At 42.2% G+C, this 18,683-nt stretch overlaps 1 protein-coding gene across 1 annotated transcript in view; it reads right to left on the reverse strand.

Moving 5' to 3' along the window:
- Window positions 1–8,379, reverse strand: part of LOC120022330 (F-actin-uncapping protein LRRC16A-like) — a 41,441-nt gene extending 33,062 nt beyond the window's left edge. The window contains exons 1-2 of the mRNA XM_038966225.1: window positions 8,340–8,379; window positions 3,325–3,422 (exon numbers count right to left, since the gene is read on the reverse strand). Coding sequence (XP_038822153.1) covers window positions 3,325–3,422; window positions 8,340–8,379 — 138 coding nt within the window. The remainder of the gene's footprint in view (window positions 1–3,324; window positions 3,423–8,339) is intronic.
- Between the last annotated feature and the right edge of the window lie 10,304 nt (window positions 8,380–18,683).

Below are 18,683 nucleotides of genomic sequence, written 5' to 3' on the forward strand. Positions count from 1 at the left end.
CAACAATTTCAAAGATTTTACTGCGTTACAGTTCATAGAAGGAAAGCAGTCAATTGAAATAAATTCATTAGGCTCTAATCTATGAATTTCACATGACTGGGTAAGGGAGCAGCCATGAGTGGGGGAGCCAGGCCCAGCCAATCAGGATTTGTTTTCCCCCACAAAAGGGCTTTATTACAGACAGAAATAGTCTCTGCACCCCTCAGACGATCCCGCAGGTGAAGAAGCCGGATGTGGAGGTCCTGGGCTGGCTTGGATACACGTGGTGTGCGGTTGTTAGGCCGTTTGCATGTACTGCCAAATTCTCTAAAACAATGTTGGAGGCAGCTTGTGGCAACAGCTCTGTTGGACATTTCTGCAGTCAGCATGCCAATTGCACGCTCCCTTCAAACTTGAGTAAATTGTGGCATTGGTTGACTTAGCCATTGGTTAAAATAGTTTACCTTTGTTGTACCACAATTATAGAATATTCTATTTGAGATAGAATATGGCACTTTTTAGAGTGGCCTTTTGTCCTCAGCACAAGGTGCACCTGTGTAATGATCATGCTGTTTAATCAACTTCTTGATATGCCACACCTGTCAGGTTGATGGATTATCTTGGCAAAGGAGAAATGCTCACTAACGGATGTAAACAAATTTGTGCAGAACACTTGAGAAATTTGTGCATATGGAACATTTCTGGGATCTTCTTTTTCAGCTCATGAAATATGGGACCAACACTTTACATGTTGCGTTTATATTTTTGTTCAGTGTAGGTTGATTTGGGCCCAAATCAAACTTGACAAAGTTACTAATCCGTTCCACCAGCGGTTTGCAGCTGTTATTGGTATGGAAGGAACATGCTCCCGAGTGGCGCAGCGGTCTAAGGCAAGGCACTGCATCTCAGTGCAAGAGGCATCACTACAGTCCCTGGTTCGAATCCAGGCTGTATCACATCCGGCCGTGATTGGGAGTCCCATAGGGCGGCGCACAATTGGCCCAGCGTCATCCAGGTTTGGCCGGGGTAGGCCGTCATTGTGAATAAGTATTTGTTCTTAACTGACTTGCCTAGTTAAATAAAAAAATTAATATATACAACATGTGGGGCAAAGGTTGAGGTTTGCAGTGAAATTGTGTTATGAACATTGTTTAACGTCTTTGCTTTCATTTATCTGTTTTAAACCTTTCCATTCTCAATGACACAGGTGCAAACTCAATTGTAATCACACAGTAGTAGCTAATTAATTTCTATTTAAAAAGAGACATGTAATAGTACCATGGTGAGTACAGATGAATACACAGTTATAGCTGGAAGGACAAAGAGAGAAAACTGACTGTGGATCAGATAGCTGTGGTATGTGTTTTTTTTGTGGAGTGAGGTCACTCTTCAAGGCCAAATATGAGCATCAACCAATGGCTAAGTCAACCAATGGCTGGGTGTGAGACAGGAGACCCCGCCCCTCTCTGCTCTGGACAATCTGTTCCTGCATTTTATTTTATAGTATCTCAGGTGTAAAAAGAGGGGAAGGGGTATTGTATGTTCACACACACACAAATCATGCACGCGTACACACACAGAAACAGACAGACATTTCACAATCCCATAATAGTTCCTACAGGTAAAGCCCACTTATCCATTGTGTCTTACGGATAAAGACTGCTTAACCAAATTTTGACTACTGAGTTTGGTCGATTAATATAGACAGATTACATCTCTACTCTAGCAAGGCCTAGGAATGTGTTTATCAGTGTCTGATGCTCTCAGTCAGTGCCCTGTGGGGAAGTGTTCTGTCAAGTCAAGAAAGGAGACAGTGAACATAAATACCACCAAATTGTGGAACTTTACAAAGAAAATAGGGCCCCAGAATCTACAGTGTGTCCAATAGGGGCCCCAGAACCTACAGTGTGTCCAATAGGGGCCCCAGAACCTACAGTGTGTCCAATAGGGGCCCCAGAACCTACAGTGTGTCCAATAGGGGCCCCAGAACCTACAGTGTGTCCAATAGGGGCCCCAGAACCTACAGTGTGTCCAATAGGGGCCCCAGAACCTACAGTGTGTCCAATAGGGGCCCAGAACCTACAGTGTGTAGAGGAAGGACAACTAAGGAAGGACAACTTTCCTGAAAATGACATGCTTTCAAATGTGATGTGGAAAAATGTGTACCATTTCATGAGTTAAGGACGGGTATTTAAAGTAACGGGTCAATTAGATCTTCATTAAATTATGTGTCAACATTTATCTTTTTATGAACTAGGAAACACATACTGTAGGTAATTCAGAGTATCTCCCTAAGCTAGTCAGCTGCACACACACACAGGGGGTTTAGAGACATGGAGTTACATGAAACAAAATCGGCCCATATCCAATAGTAGGCCCACTCCTACACCACCTTATCCATTGTTCTTCCTCTTACACAATAATACACAGAGGGCTCAAATGTCTTTTGAAAGTTGGGTCTGAGGCTTTTCATGTCTTTGCTGGCCCAGGGCTTAGAGGAAAGTGTAACAGATGATGAAGTTGCTGAGTATGAGGTAAGACTGAATAGCCTCTGTATACAGGGCTGTGTTCATTAGGCCATGCAATGGAAAACGTTTTACAATGGACAATTAAAATTTGGTAAGTGTCCTTGGGTATCTTGAAAGACACACACCAAAATGTTTTATTATTATTGGACAAGTCCAGTTAGTCCCTCCCCATTTCAGTCTGTTTTCTTCCATTCAATTCCTAATAAACACAGCCCAGGGCTCAGGGTTAAAGAAGAAGCAACACCATATAAAGAAGTTTGTTTGGAAAATGTCTGTTCTTCCTTGATCCTCCAAAAATAGGTTTGATGGAGGCAACTGATATTCCAATTGAAACCCAATAAGTTTTGGCTACCTTTTGAAGGGGATCTGAGGCTGCTAACAAAATTAAGACAGTTGCGGAGGGTCACATTTTAAATGTTACAATATAAACATTAAACTTTCAAAATCTATTACTCTGCATACAACGCAACAAGAATATTACTCAGCAGACAACAAATGGTTTCAGGAAGTCAATACATTTCAGTCTGTCAAGTACACAGAAAGTGGTGAGGCTGTGTTTCAAACTTTCTATTGTCAACCAGTCGACTGCAGGCTTCCTGTTATGTGAATGAGGCACAGGAACAAGGTTTTGCTGAGAAGCATGTGAACCTTGAGAGAATGAGGAAAATGACAAACACTGGGGTGCTCGGAAAGACAAGTTGATTTTCTCCTAAATAAAAGGGTCGTGTTGTGTCTGCACATTTAAGGCTACATTTAAGGAACTGCACAATGAGAAACCAATTATATGAGTGCCAAGAAAGCAAGCCTGATGTCTTACCAGGACTCGGTTCTCCAGTTTGTCACCTTTGACCTCCAGTTTCACCCTCTTCTTCAGGGTGAGCTTGATCTTCCCTCCCACGGCATCTCTTACACTCTCTAGGAGGAACATTGGGAAGATTAGCACTGATACGAGTATGCTATCGTTTCATCTAGTGCATGTGCAGGGCTTGGATTATTGGAGGTCTTTACAATTCAAAACATAACCCATGTATGCCTGGCCTGGGACATCATGAAGAACAGAATAAAAACATTTGCTGAAATTCTTTTTGATAGGAAAACAACCCAACTTGGGATACATTTTGCCTGCTTTGGGGTGTTCTTCAAACAGTTGTTGCATCAAGTGTGGACCTAATGTCAGCTTTGTAACCACCACACTCAGAATCCTCATAAGTAGTCAAAATACCACACATTCCATAGGCAGTGGGTTTCCCCCTGGCCATATGGCAGTGTCAGGGTGGTTAGTAATTCAACATTGGTGCACTTTTTCTCACATCTAGTAGCAGTCAGTGTAATATTATTGCTTAATTTCATGCCAAACACAGCTTTTGTTAGCTTCCGGCCTCTTACAGTTTTCATGACTCGTCAAATTTATATTAAGAGGGAGGCGGTCTGTTTTGGTGAGTCACTTCTAATTTGTGTAGTCTTGTTTTTCATGGAATCCTGGCAAGAGTGGGGGAAACTCTTGAGATCAATCTGGAAATCTCCACTCTCTGGACAACTGAGATCAAAACACTTACAGAGGGAGATTTCCAAATGTGGCCCAGACTGCTTTGAACAACATGTATTTATGTATCCACAGTTCTCTGAAATAATTATTTCTGAAAACAGTTTGTTGCAGTTGTTATCGTTTTTGTGGTGGTTCCATAACTTTATCAGTGTACATTCTCAAAACAAAAATGATACATTTTGAAAGAACTGTGATGAAAAAAATGAACATGTCTGTTTAAGCTTGTTGTACTGCATGTCCTGGGTTTTACATAATATGACAATGGTCCATCCATACACTGGTCTATCCTAGAGGAGGCCCATTGAGTTGGTGCATTCAAGACAACTGGGAACTCTCAAATCATGACGTCAGTGATCTTCAGCTCGGAAAGTCAGGGCTCAAGAAAGAGGCCAGAGTTAGAATTCCGAATTGGATGACCGTTCAAAACAATTTTTCCCCAGTCGTTTTTTCCCAGTTGTCTTTAACACACTGAAGTTAGACATTTCTAAGTTCCGAGTTGGTTTGAACGCAGCATTGGTTGTCATCCCACTTTGAGGGAATTCCACAAGACACGCCTCCAGTTCTTCTCCCAAACTTTGTGTACAGAAGAAGTATGTGGGTATAGAGTACGAGTCATTATACCCATAAACCCAGAAATGGTTTCAACGGTTTTTCCACCATTTGTTTTTCCTATAGGGGATTTTGTTTTGTGTAGGCTTACCCTGGTGTGATGTTTTGATAACCGTCTAAATTTCTCTAGGACAAGGTGACTTATCATTTGGAAAGTATTCAGACGCCTTCCTTTTCCCCACATTTTGTTACATTACAGCCTTATTCTAAAATGGATTTTAAAAAAAAATGTCCTTATCAATCGACACACAATACCCCCTAATGACAAAGTAAAACATGTTATTTTTATACATTTTGGCAAATTGTCCACCTGTGGTAAATTCAACAGATTGGATTTAATTTGAAAAGGCACACACCTGTCTACAGTATATACTGTGAGGTCCCACAGTTGACAGTGCATGTCAGAGCAAAAGCCAAGCTATAAGGTCGAAGGAATTGTCTATAGAGCTCAGAGACAGGATTGTGTTGAGGCACACATCTGGGGAAAAGGTACCCAAACATTTCTGCAGCATTGAAGGTCCCCAAGAACACAGTGGCCTCCGTCATGCTTAAATGGAAGAAGTTTGGAACCACCAAGACTCCTGGAGCTGGCCGCCCAGCCAAACTGAGCAATCAGGGGAAAAGGGCCTTGGTCAGGGAGGTGACCAAGAACCCAATGGTCACTCAGACAGAGCTCCAGCACTCCACCAATCAGGCCTTTATGGTAGAGTGGCCAGATGGAAGCCACTCTTCAGTAAAAGGCACATGACAGCCCGCTTGGTTTGCCAAAAGGCACCTAAAAGGACTCTCAGACCATGAGAAAAAAGATTCTCTGGTTTGATGAAACCAAGAATGAACTCTTTGGCCTGAATGCCAAGCGTCATGTCTGGAGGAAACCAGGCACCATCCCTACGGTGAAGCATGGTGGTGGCAGAATCATGCTGTGGGGATGTTATGCTGTGGGGACACTAATCAGGATTGAGGGAAAGATGAACGGAGCAAAGTACAGATGATGAAAACCTGCTCCAGAGTGCTCAGGACCTCAGACTGGGGCGAAGGTTCACCTTCCAACAAGACAAGGACCCTAGGCACATAGCAAAGACAATACAGTACAACGCAGGAGTGGCTTTGGGCCAAGTCTCTGAATGTCCTTGAGTGGCCCAGCCAGAGCCCGGACTTGAACCCGATCGAACATCTCTAGAGAGACCTGAAAATAGCTGTGCAGCGACGCTCCCCATCTAACCTGACAGAGCTTGAGAGGATCTGCAGAGAAGGGAGAAACTCTCCAAATACAGGTGTGCCAAGCTTGTAGTGTCATACCCAAGAAGACTCAAGGCTGTAATCGCTGCCAAAGATGCTTCAACAAAATACTGAGTAAACAGTCTGAATACTTGTGTAAATATGATGTGATAGTTTTTTTAAATACCAAATACCTGTTTTTGCTTTGTCATTGTGTGTAGATTGATGAGGATTTTTTTAAATCCATTTTAGAATAAGGCTGTAACGTAACAAAATGTGGAAAAAGTCAAAGGGTCTGAATACTTTCTGAATGCACTGTATTCGCCTATATTTACCCCCCCCCCCAAAAAAAATAATAATTCTAATTAGCTGCTAATGTGGCTATCATAAAGAAATACAAATGCCCTGATGATCTGGATGAGACTGCTGAATTGAGGCAAAGGTAAGAATCTCTGGATGAATTATCTAATGTCAGCTAAATGCATACTGAACAAAAATAAACACAACAATTTCAGTTGCAGTTCATATAAGGACATCAGTCAATTTAAATACATTCCTTAGACCCTAATCAATGGATTTCACATGACTGGGACTACAGATATGCATAGTTGGTCACCGATACCTTAAGAAAAAAATGTAGGGGCGTGGATCAGAAAACCAGTCAGTATCTGGTGTGACCACCATTTGCCTCATGCAGAGTGACATACCTCCTTCGTGTAACAGTATTAACTTTAGTCCGTCCCCTCTCCCCGACCCGGGCGCAAACCAGGGACCCTCTGCACACATCAACAACAGTCACCCACGAAGCATCGTTACCCATCGCTCCACAAAAGCCACGGCCCTTGCAGAGCAAGGGGAACCACTACTTCAAGGTCTCAGAGCAAGTGACGTCACCGATTGAAAGGCTATTTGCGCGCACCACCGCTAACTAGCTAGCCATTTCACATCCGTTACATTCACATAGAGTTGACCAGGATGTTGATTGTGGTCTGTGGAATGTTCCCGAGTGTATAAGGCCCTGCATCAAAAGGCGTAACTGTAGTCCCTGGTTCGAATCCAGGCTGCATCACATCCGGCCATGATTGGGAGTCCCATAGGGTGGCACACAATTGGCCCAGCGTCGTCCAGGTTTGGTCGAGGTAGGCCGTCATTGTGAATAAGAATTTGTTCTTAACTGACTTGCCTAGGTAAATAAAGATTACACATGTTGTCCCACTCCTCTTCAATGGCTGTGTGAAGTTCCTGGGAACTGGAACACGCTGTCGTACACGTCGATCCAGAGCATCCCAAAATGTCTAGTGACAATGGGCCTCAGGATTTTGTCACGGTATCTCTGTGCATTCCAATTGCCCTAGATAAAATGCAATTGTGTTCGTTGTCCGTAGCTTATTCCTGCCCATACCATAACCCACCGGCCACCATGGGGCACTCTGTTCAAAACGTTGACATCGGCAAACTGCTCACCCACATGACGCCACACATGTGGGCATACGGTTGTGAGGCCAGTTGGACGTACTGCCAAATACTCTAAAATTACGTTGGAGGCAACTTATGGTAGAGAATTGAACAATAAATTCTCTGGCAAGAGCTATGGTGGACATTCCTGCAGTCAATAGCACACTCCCTCAGTTTTGTCCCTGTGTGACAAAACTGCACATTTTAGAGCGGCCTTTTCTTGTCCCCCAGCACAAGGTGCACCTGTGTAATGATCATGCCATTTAATCAGCTTCTTGATATATCACACTTTTGAGGTGGATAGATTATCCTGTCAAAGGAGAAATGCTCACTAACAGGGACATAAACAAATGTGTGCACAATATTTAAGAGAAATAAGCTTTGTGAATATTTGAACATTTCTGGGAACTTTTATTTTCAGCTCATGAAACATGGAACCAACACTTTACATGCTGCGTTTATATTTTTGTTCAGTGTAGTAATGAATAAATCGGTCACATTTATTTAAATGGACAATTCTATGAACTGTCTTGTGCAAGTTTTAAATGAACCATACCTGTTGTAAGGTGTCAACTGGAGATGATGTGCGGGAGCTTGCAGGGATTTGTAGTTTTGCATGATGTCTACTTTTATGCTAATTAGCATTTTCGAATCAGAGTAAATAGAGCTGAATATATTCATAAAAGTCACCTTGCCTGAGAGAGATTTACATGGTTATGAAAATGTCACACCAGGGTAAGCCTACACAGCCCTTATTTTAAGCGCTTCTAAAATCCCCCGTGGGAAAAATGAATGGTGGAAAAACGATTGGAACCATTTCCCTGTTTGACCGCTAGGTTTTATGACACCTCCACTGTGGGGCTCTATCAGGTGCACCTCAAATTTGAGAAACAGTTGACACACGTTTTTCCAATAGTCATTAATCAATTTGAAATTAACAATTTCAATGCAAGAGTAGTCATTTTAGCCAAAATAAATAACATTACTGTTAAAACGTTTCTTACCCAGCAACTCGTTAGGAAACTCCGTATTTTCTTCAGTCATGTTTAAGAATTAGGAGAGTTGTGTAGAGTTAAAAAGGCACAACAACAAAGACTAAAGACATGGATTAAAATGTAAACCAGCGACGAGTAGCCTAGTCCAGGTTCTACTTTCTCCATTCATCCTCGAGTGGGTCAGAGCAATGCCCCTTTATCGACGCATCTCAACAGTCTTGGAGCTCAAGCTCTGAAATGAACGAATAAAATGACGAGGAAATTGAAGACACCATTTTTAAATGCTAAAACTAGCCCACTATGCGAGTCTGTTGCAGAAAAAAAGACACCGTTTTTAAATGCCAAGGATTAGCCTGCTCTGCGAGTCTGTTGCAGAAAGAAGCACATACCTTCAGTCAACTCGTCGATGATCCCTCTCGCCCTCAAAAAGGTAGGCTACTCAACGAAGTCAAGTAAGAAACATGTGACACCTGGTGGCATTATACAACATCTGTGTTACTGTGCAGGTAACAGTTAAAGGACCACTAAAGAGTAGGCAACCACAAATACAGTTAAATTGTTACAGTAGGTTAATACAACAGCGGATTACTACTTCAACAACTTCCATTAATGGTTTATTACGTTTACGTCGGCAGTAATGCTCAAAACACACAATATATGACACACTGTCATATGCAGCCGACATTTAAATACAACTTCGAAGTTATAGGCTACAGTTGCAGGCTATACACAACGTTTGCCTCTTGGAGTGCTTTTGAGCCAAAACGGGTCCAACATGGACAGAAATATTGTCCAGAAATTGTTTTTAAATGTTTTTTTATTTCACCTTTATTTAACCAGGTAGGCAAGTTGAGAACAAGTTCTCATTTACAATTGCGACCTGGCCAAGATAAAGCAAAGCAGTTCGACACATACAACAACACAGAGTTACACATGGAGTAAAACAAACATACAGTCAATAATACAGTAGAAAAATAAGTCTATATACAATGTGAGCAAATGAGGTGCGATAAGGGAGGTAAAGGCAAAAAAAGGCCATGGTGGCGAAATAAATACAATATAGCAAGTAAAACACTGGAATGGTAGATTTGCAGTGGAATAATGTGCAAAGTAGAAATAATGGGGAGCAAAAATAAATAAATAAATATAGTAGGGGAAGGGGTAGTTGTTTGGGCTAAATTATAGATGGGCTATGTACAGGTGCAGTAATCTGTGAGCTGCTCTGACAGCTGGTGCTTAAAGCTAGTGAGGGAGATACGTGTTTCCAGTTTCAGAGATTTTTGTAGTTTGTTCCAGTCATTGGCAGCAGAGAACTGGAAGGAGAGGCAGCCAAAGGAAGAATTGGTTTTGGGGGTGACCAGAGAGATATACCTGCTGGAGCGCGTGCTACAGGTGGGTGCTGCTATGGTGACCAGCGAGCTGAGATAAGGGGGGACTTTACCTAGCAGGGTCTTGTAGATGACCTGGAGCCAGTGGGTTTGGCGATGAGTATGACGCGAGGGCCAGCCAGCGAGAGCGTACAGGTCGCAGTGGTGGGTAGTATATGGGGCTTTGGTGACAAAACGGATGGCACTGTGATAGACTGCATCCAATTTATTGAGTAGGGTATTGGAGGCTATTTTGTAAATGACATCGACGAAGTCGAGGATCGGTAGGATGGTCAGTTTTACGAGGGTATGTTTGGCAGCATGCGTGAAGGATGCTTTGTTGCGAAATAGGAAGCCGATTCTAGATTTAACTTTGGATTGGAGATGTTTGATGTGAGTCTGGAAGGAGAGTTTACAGTCTAACCAGACAACTAGGTATTTGTAGTTGTCCACATATTCTAAGTCAGAACCGTCCAGGGTGGTGATGCTGGACGGGCGGGCAGGTGCAGGCAGCGATCGGTTGAAGAGCATGCATTTAGTTTTACTTGTATTTAAGAGCAGTTGGAGGCCACGGAATGAGAGTTGTATGGCATTGAAGCTTGTCTGGAGGGTTGTTAACACAGTGTCCAAAGAAGGGCCAGAGGTATACAGAATGGTGTCGTCTGCGTAGAGGTTGATCAGAGACTCACCAGCAGCAAGAGCAACATCATTGATGTATACAGAGAAGAGAGTCGGCCCAAGAATTGAACCCTGCGGCACCCCATAGAGACTGCCAGAGGCCCGGACAACAGGCCCTCCGATTTGACACACTGAACTCTATCAGAGAAGTAGTTGGTGAACCAGGCGAGGCAATCATTTGAGAAACCAAGGCTATTGAGTCTGCCGATGAGGATGTGGTGATTGACAGAGTCGAAAGCCTTGGCGAGGTCAATGAATACGGCTGCACAGTATTGTTTCTTATCGATGGCGGTTAAGATATCGTTTAGGACCTTGAGTGTGGTTGAGGTGCACCCATGACCAGCTCTGAAACCAGATTGCACAGCGGAGAAGGTGCGGTGGGATTCGAAATGGTCGGTAATCTGTTTGTTGACTTGGCTTTCGAAGACCTTAGAAAAGCAGGGTAGGATAGATATAGGTCTGTAGCAGTTTGGGTCAAGAGTGTGTCCCCCTTTGAAGAGGGGGATGACCGCAGCTGCTTTCCAATCTTTGGGAATCTCAGACGACACGAAAGAGAGGTTGAACAGGCTAGTAATAGGGGTTGCAACAATTTCGGCAGATAATTTTAGAAAGAAAGGGTCCAGATTGTCTAGCCCGGCTGATTTGTAGGGGTCCAGAATTGGCAGCTCTTTCAGAACATCAGCTGACTGGATTTGGGAGGAGGAGAAATGGGGAAGGCTTGGGCGAGTTGCTGTGGGAGGTGCAGCGCTGTTGACCGGGGTAGGGATAGCCAGGTGGAAAGCATGGCCAGCCGTAGAAAAATGCTTATTGAAATTCTCAATTTTAGTGTTTATCGGTGGTGACAGTGTTTCCTATCCTCAGTGCAGTGGGCAGCTGGGAGGAGGTGCTCTTATTCTCCATGGACTTGACATTGAATAGAATGACATTGAATAGAAAGTGACACACCTTCCCACACCCATGAGCAAAAGCATATTGTTACCTAGGGATTTGTGTGTTTTTATTAGATTAAAAAATTTATGAATATTATATATAACCATACAACAAACATTCAAGCGACATTTTTACATAAACAATTATTAACTACACTTCCATAGTCCTTGGGGGATTCCATGCCACCGTAGCCTGAAAATATGTTTGATATCTCAGATTGTTCTGGCAATTCTCACATAGAAACTTAATTTGGAGGAAGGATGTTTGACATGGTTTTTACATTTGTATTACAATTTAAAAAAAATGAAAATCATGATGAACGCTGACCCTCAACACAGGGGCTTCTCAGGGCTGCATGCTTAGTCCCCTCCTGTACTCCCTGTTCACCCACGACTGTGTGGCCGCTCACGACTCCAACACCATCAAGTTTGCTGACGACACAACAGTGGTAGGCCTGATCACAGACGGCGATGATACAGCCTATAGGGAGGAGGTCAATGACCTGGCAGTGTGGTGCAAGGACAACAACCTCTCCCTCAACGTCAGCAAGACAAAGGAGTTGATCGTGGACTGCAAGAAACAGAGGGCTGAGGACGCCCCCAACCACATCGACGGGGCTGTAGGGGGAGCGGGTCGAGAGAGTTTCAAGTTCCTCGGTGTCCACATCACTAAGGAATTAACATGGTCCACTCCACACACACCAACACAGTCATGAAGAAGGCACGACAATGCGTCTTTCTCCTCAGGAGGCTGAAATTATTTGCCATGGGCCCTCAGATCCTCAAAGTTCTGGAGCTGCACCATTGAGAGCATCTTGACTGGCTGCATCAGCGCTTGGTATGATAACTGCTTGGCATCCGACTGCAAGGTCCTACAGAGGGTAGTGCGTACGGACCAGTACATCACTGGGGCCAAGCCCCCTGCTATCCAGGACCTCTATACCAAGCAGTGTCAAAGGAAGGCTCTAGCCACCCAAGTCATAGACGGTTCTCTTTGCTACTGCACAGCAAGCGGTACTGATGCACCAAGTCTGGAACCAACAGGATCCTGAAAACTTCTACCCCCAAGCTATAATACTGCTAAACAGTTAACCAACTAGCTTTCCGGACTATCTGCAATGACCCTTTTTGCACAACTCTTGACTCATCACATACACTGCTGATTCTGTTTATTATCTATCCTATTGCCTAGTCACTTTACCCCTACCTACAGTATATGTACAGCATCTACCTCAATTACCTCGTACCCCTGCACATCGACTCGGTACTGGTACCCTGTGTATATAGCCAAGTTATCGTTACTCATTCTGTATTTATTCTTTGTTATTTTTTTAGATTATTTTTCTCTGCATTGGTGGAAAGGGTCCATAAGTAGGGCCCGTTAGTCTACAACTGTTGTTTACGAAGCGTGCGACAAATAACACTTTTTATGGGGGGAGGGGGGGGTTTGGCCATTTTAAACCCTTTTTTGAACTATACATGCTTCCTGTAAAACCCTATAATCTGTGAACCATACGTGATACAGACATCTTGATGTCATTTTACTCCTTATAGTCACAGTGTGCTCTAAAATATGGAGTATGTCTTGATTCAGAAATAACATTTTTCACATTCACAAAAAATATGAATATCTCAAAAGTACCCATTTTGATTGTGTTAATTTTAAGACATATTGTTTGGACCAATATACTCTACAAGTACATCACATTTCCAGAGTGGGCTCTCTGCTAATTTTGAAGGTATGATTTGTTTTATGGGCACCACCAACACAGTAAATCTGAAAATGGATTCAAAGGGAACTACCTCTGCTGGTCATTTAATGAATGTGCAGTCCTAAAGGAGGGCTGTGAATACAATGGCCAGGGTTGTGGAGTAATGGATTACATGTAATATGTTACATGTAAGGGATTACAAAAACCGGTAACTGTAATCTGTTACGTTACCAGCAAAAATATTGTAATCAGATTACAGATACTTTTGAAAAACTTGATGATTACTTTGAGGATTACTTTTAAATTCAGAAAGTAGGTTTGCGAAAAATAATCTCTGACACGTCTATGTTTTATCAATGACATTCATTAATTGAAAAAGGTGCAAGTTTAAGTTGTTCCACCTGAGCGAGTCTGACTATAAGTCAGAGACCACTATGAGGACCCACAAAATGTGTTTGATGGATAGCGGGAAAAGAGCAGGAACAGGCTTTTGTAGGCTACAGTCCGAGCTATGTCTTCCAATGGTGCGACTGCTGTCGGCATCCAAAGATTATCCAACTTGAAAAAACTCTTGGAGGTATGGATGACAGCACTGGTGTAGTCTACAGCAATACAGATATCAAGTATTATTGATATCTGTATAGCGCATTGATGTGAGTCACGCTGTTGCTCTCTCATTTTGCTATTTGCGCCTTACAGACTGTGGTTGTTGTGGATGGCAGTTCACAAATCTAAATGTGTATTTCAATCCAATAATGGTTGAATTCAAGAAGTTTAAAATGCCTATCAATCATTGTTCTTGCAACAGCTGTGTAGTTAGGATCCCAGCCTATGGAATAAAAGTGGGGCTTTTATTGCTCAATCTAATTCATGCTGATAAAATAAATGAATCCATAGGCCTAATGGACACATGCTCAAACTCAAACACTTTTGATAGACTTAAAGGGGCAATCTGTAGTTGCTACATCCATTTTTGTACTTATGAATTATATATATGTGTATATGTATGTACAGTTGAAGTCGAAAGTTTACATACACTTAGGTTGGAGTCATTAAAACACATTTTTCAACCACTCCACAAATTTCTTATTAACAAACTATAGTTTTGGCAAGTCGGTTAGGAAATCTACTTTGTACATGACACAAGTAATTTTTCCAACAATTGTTTACAGACAGATAATTTCACTGTATCACACTGTATCACAATTCCAGTGGGTCAGAAGTTTACATACACTAAGTTGACTGTGCCTTTAAACAGATTAGAAAATTCCAGAAAATGAATTCATGGCTTTAGAAGCTTCTGATAGGCTAATTGACATCATTTGAGTCAATTTGAGGTGTACCTGTAGATGTATTTCAAGGCCTACCTTCATACTCAGTGCCTCTTTGCTTGACATCATGGGAAAATCTAAAGAAATCAGCCAAGACCTCAGAAAAATAATTGTCGACCTCCACAAGTCTGGTTCATTCTTGGGAGCAATTTCCAAACGCCTGAAGGAACCATGTTCATCTATACAAACAATAGTACGCAAGTATAAACAACATGGGACCACGCAGCCGTCATACCGCTCAGGAAGGAGACGCATTCTGTTTCATATAGATGAACGTACATTGGTGCGAAAAGTGCAAATCAATCCCAGAACAACAGCAAAGGACCTTGTGAAGATGCTGGAGGAAACGGGTACTTAGGACTCGTTTTACTGGGGATATAGATACTTATGTCGACATAACCCGAAAGGCCGCTTGGCGTCATACCCATGAAGAGGAAGAAGCCACTGGTCCAAAACCGCCATAAAAAAGCCAGACTACGGTTTGCAACTGCACATGGGGACAAAGATCGTACTTTTTGGAGAAATGTCCTCTGGTCTGATGAAACAAAAATAGAACTCTTTGGCCATAATGACCACCGTTATGTTTGGAGGAAAAAGGGGGGAGGCTTGCAAGCCGAAGAACACCACCCCAACCGTGAAGCACGGGGGTGGCAGCATCATGTTGTGGGTGTGCTTTGCTGCAGGAGAGACTGGTGCACTTCACAAAATAGATGGCATCATGAGGATGGAAAATTATGTGGACATATTGAAGCAACATCTAAAGACATGTCAGGAAGTTAAAGCTTGGTCGCAAATGGGTCTTCCAAATGGACAATGACCCCAAGCGTACTTCCAAAGTTGTGGCAAAATGGCTTAAGGACAACAAAGGCAAGGTATTGGAGTGGCCATCACAAAGCCCTGACCTCAATCCTATAGAAAACTTGTGGGCAGAACTGAAAAAGCATGTGCGAGCAAGGAGGCCTACAAACCTGACGCGGTTACACCAGCTCTGTCAGGAGGAATGGGCCAAAATTCACCCAACTTATTGTGGGAAGCTTGTGGAAGGCTACCCTAAATGTTTGACCCAAGTTAAACAATTTAAAGGCAATGCTACCAAATACTAAATGAGTGCATGTAAACTTCTGACCCACTGGGAATGTGATGAAAGAAATAAAAGCTGAAATAAATCATTCTCTCCTATTATTCTGACATTTCACATTCTTAAAATCAAGTGGTGATCCTAACTGACCTAAGACAGGGAATTTTTACTAGGATTAAATGTCAGAAATTGTGAAACTGAGTTTAAATGTATTTGGCTAAGGTGTATGCAAACTTCTGACTTCAACTGTATGTGTGTGTATACATATATGAAAATGCCTGAGCTTAGTTCAACTGTCACACTCCACGAGAACCCAAAATATATGCTTGTTTTTGTCCAATGTTTGTAAACATTGTACATGTAAACGAACTCGGTATAGCCTCATAACATGGTTAAAACAATAATTTTGGATGGTCAGTCCTTGCATCCATAGCTATGCCTATTAATCTGAGAGTGGTTACATTTCTCCAGGCCCATCCCTCAGCTTTTTACCAAAACAGCGGCGGGGCAACCATTTTGTTATTGTTTCATTTGTGGATTTGCCCTTTAAACAGCTCTCAAGATATCAAAGTGTCACCAACAAAATTTAAACAATAGGCCTAAAGTAAATGCAGCATATGGCCTTCATTTTTCACATGTAAATAGCACTTTTCAGTAGTGCTCAAAGCATGCCGTTCCATGAGTGCAGCATTTGACAACATGACAACAAAATCATAAACAACAGAGTAGGGCTGGCTAATAAAGTCCTTCGTTTTGGGGTTATGAGCAGGTAAAACAATTTGGCTAATCTATACTTCCATATTTCCAAGTACTTTTCTTGAAGATCAAGGGGTCTAACATTTACTGGAATGACTGGAATTCTGATAGACTTTGGTTTTGTAAAGATATAATTTAATCATATTATTATATGTAGTAGAAAGCGATGGCTTAGAAGAAGCCTACATAACCAACTAATAAAGTAACATTTAACATCCATATATGGCCAGCTATGTAAACTTTAACATTAATTTATCCTGCAATAGATGTAATTCAATTAGTAACATACATTTTTGTCTTCTTCTAATGCCTCTTAAGGGGGAAGTAATCTAAAAGTAACTGAATGTAATCAGATTATGTTACTGAGTTTGGGTCATCCAAAAGGTACGTTACTGATTACAATTTTGAACAGGTAACTGTACTGGATTACATTTAGAAAGTAACCTACCTATACCTGAAAATGGCTCATATCGTTAAAAGTACCAGAGAGCCCACTCTAGAAATGCTGCTCTAGAAATGTGTTTGGAGAGTATATTGTTGCAAACAAAGTCTAAAAATAAGACAAACCTAAAAGGGTACTTTTGAGATATTAATATGAATATTTTTTATGTTAAATAAATTAATATTAAATGGTTTGTGATACAAATGTAAAAGGCATTTCAAATGAAGTTACTATGTGACAATTGCCAGAAGAATCTGATATACCAACAATATATAGTTTAGTACACGGTCGTTCTTTTATTCATAAAATAAAAATAATTCCATCCATTTCTTTCTTGGAAATTCAACATACTGTAGTTCGACATCCACCTACTAAAGGGGAGTGAACAAGGTCAGAAGGGAGAGAGGAAGCAATTGTTCTGGATCAAAACCCAAACTTTGTTGGGACACGCAAGCTCTTTCTGCCTTTGAACCACTTTTGAATATTTTCACCCCTTGTTGTGACCGTCTTACATTAACACACTCAAACAGGTCATTTGATTGTTGTTCATTTTGTGGCCGCAAGAAAGCAACATATCCTTATAAGCTTGAAGAGAATCAAATTGCACGGCAGTCCATTTCCTGGTCATCCCCAAAAGTAATTTAGGGATATGACACAGTGGGTCCCATTACAACATTCTGGCTACTTTCTGGTGCAATAATTTACAGCTGTGATGAAATTGATGACAGAAGGCCTATGTGGTTCAAATTACAGTGAATTTGCAGTTTTCTTTGTAGTCTCTTCATTATTAAGATCATTGGCCTCATTACTTTTCCTGGTCATTGGATTTAGTGAGAAACTCTGGAGCAGACAGTGGTTGGATTCAGCTGCGTAGAAGTGAAGGTATCCTGAGCTTTTTACCCAAAAATGTGCTTTGTAGGCCACCAAAATCAACAGTCATTACAATGGTATTTGATCTGGTTAAGATACAATGTTCTGTAACTTTTTCAATGGGTAAGTTTATGTGTTGAACTAAAGTGACCAAGTCGGCCTTGCCCTTGACCCAAGTACATTGCTCAGGACCATGATGACATACAGTGCATTCGGGAAGTATTCAGACCGTGATCATGGAGAATAAGAGCACCTCCTCCCAGCTGCCCACTGCACTGAGGCTAGGAAACACTGTCACCACTGATAAATCCACTATAATTGAGAATTTCAATAATAATTTTTCTACGGCTTGCCATACTTTCCACCTGGCTACCCCTACCCCAATCAACAGCCCTCCACCCCCCCACAGCAACGCGCCCAAGCCTCCCCATTTCTCCTTCACCCAAATCCAGATAGCTGATGCTCTGAAAGAGCTGCAAAATCTGGACCCCCTACAAATCAGCCAGGCTAGACAATCTGGACCCTCTCTTTCTAAAATTATCTGCCGAAATTTTTGCAATCCCTATTACTAGCCTGTTCAACCTCTCTTTCGTATCGTCTGAGATTCCCATAGATTGGAAAGCTACCGCAGTCATCCCCCTCTTCATAGGGGGAGACACTCGAGACCCAAACTGCTACAGACCTATATCTATCCTACCCTGCCTTTCTAAGGTCTTCGAAAACCAAGTTAACAAACAGATTACCGACCATTTCGAATCCCACCGTACCTTCTCCGCTACGCAATCTGGTTTCAGAGCTGGTCATGGGTGCACCTCAGCCACGCTCAAGGTCCTAAACGATATCATAACCGCCATCGATAAGAGACAATACTGTGCAGCCGTATTCTTCGACCTAGCTAAGCCTTTCGACTCTGTCAATCACAACATTCTTATTGGCAGACTCAACAGCCTTGGTTTCTCAAATGATTGCTTTGCCTGCGTCACCAACTACTTCTCTGATAGAGTTCAGTGTGTCAAATCGGAGGGCCTGTTGTCCGAACCTCTGGCAGTCTCTATGGGAGTGCCACAGGGTTCAATTCTCGGGCTGACTCTCTTCTCTGTATATATCAATGATGTCACTCTTGCTGCTGGTGAGTCTTTGATCCACCTCTACGCAGACGACACAATTCTGTATACCTCTGGCCCTTCTTT

The sequence above is a fragment of the Salvelinus namaycush genome, chromosome 27 (genome assembly GCF_016432855.1).
Source record: "Salvelinus namaycush isolate Seneca chromosome 27, SaNama_1.0, whole genome shotgun sequence".
Lineage (NCBI taxonomy): Eukaryota > Metazoa > Chordata > Actinopteri > Salmoniformes > Salmonidae > Salvelinus > Salvelinus namaycush.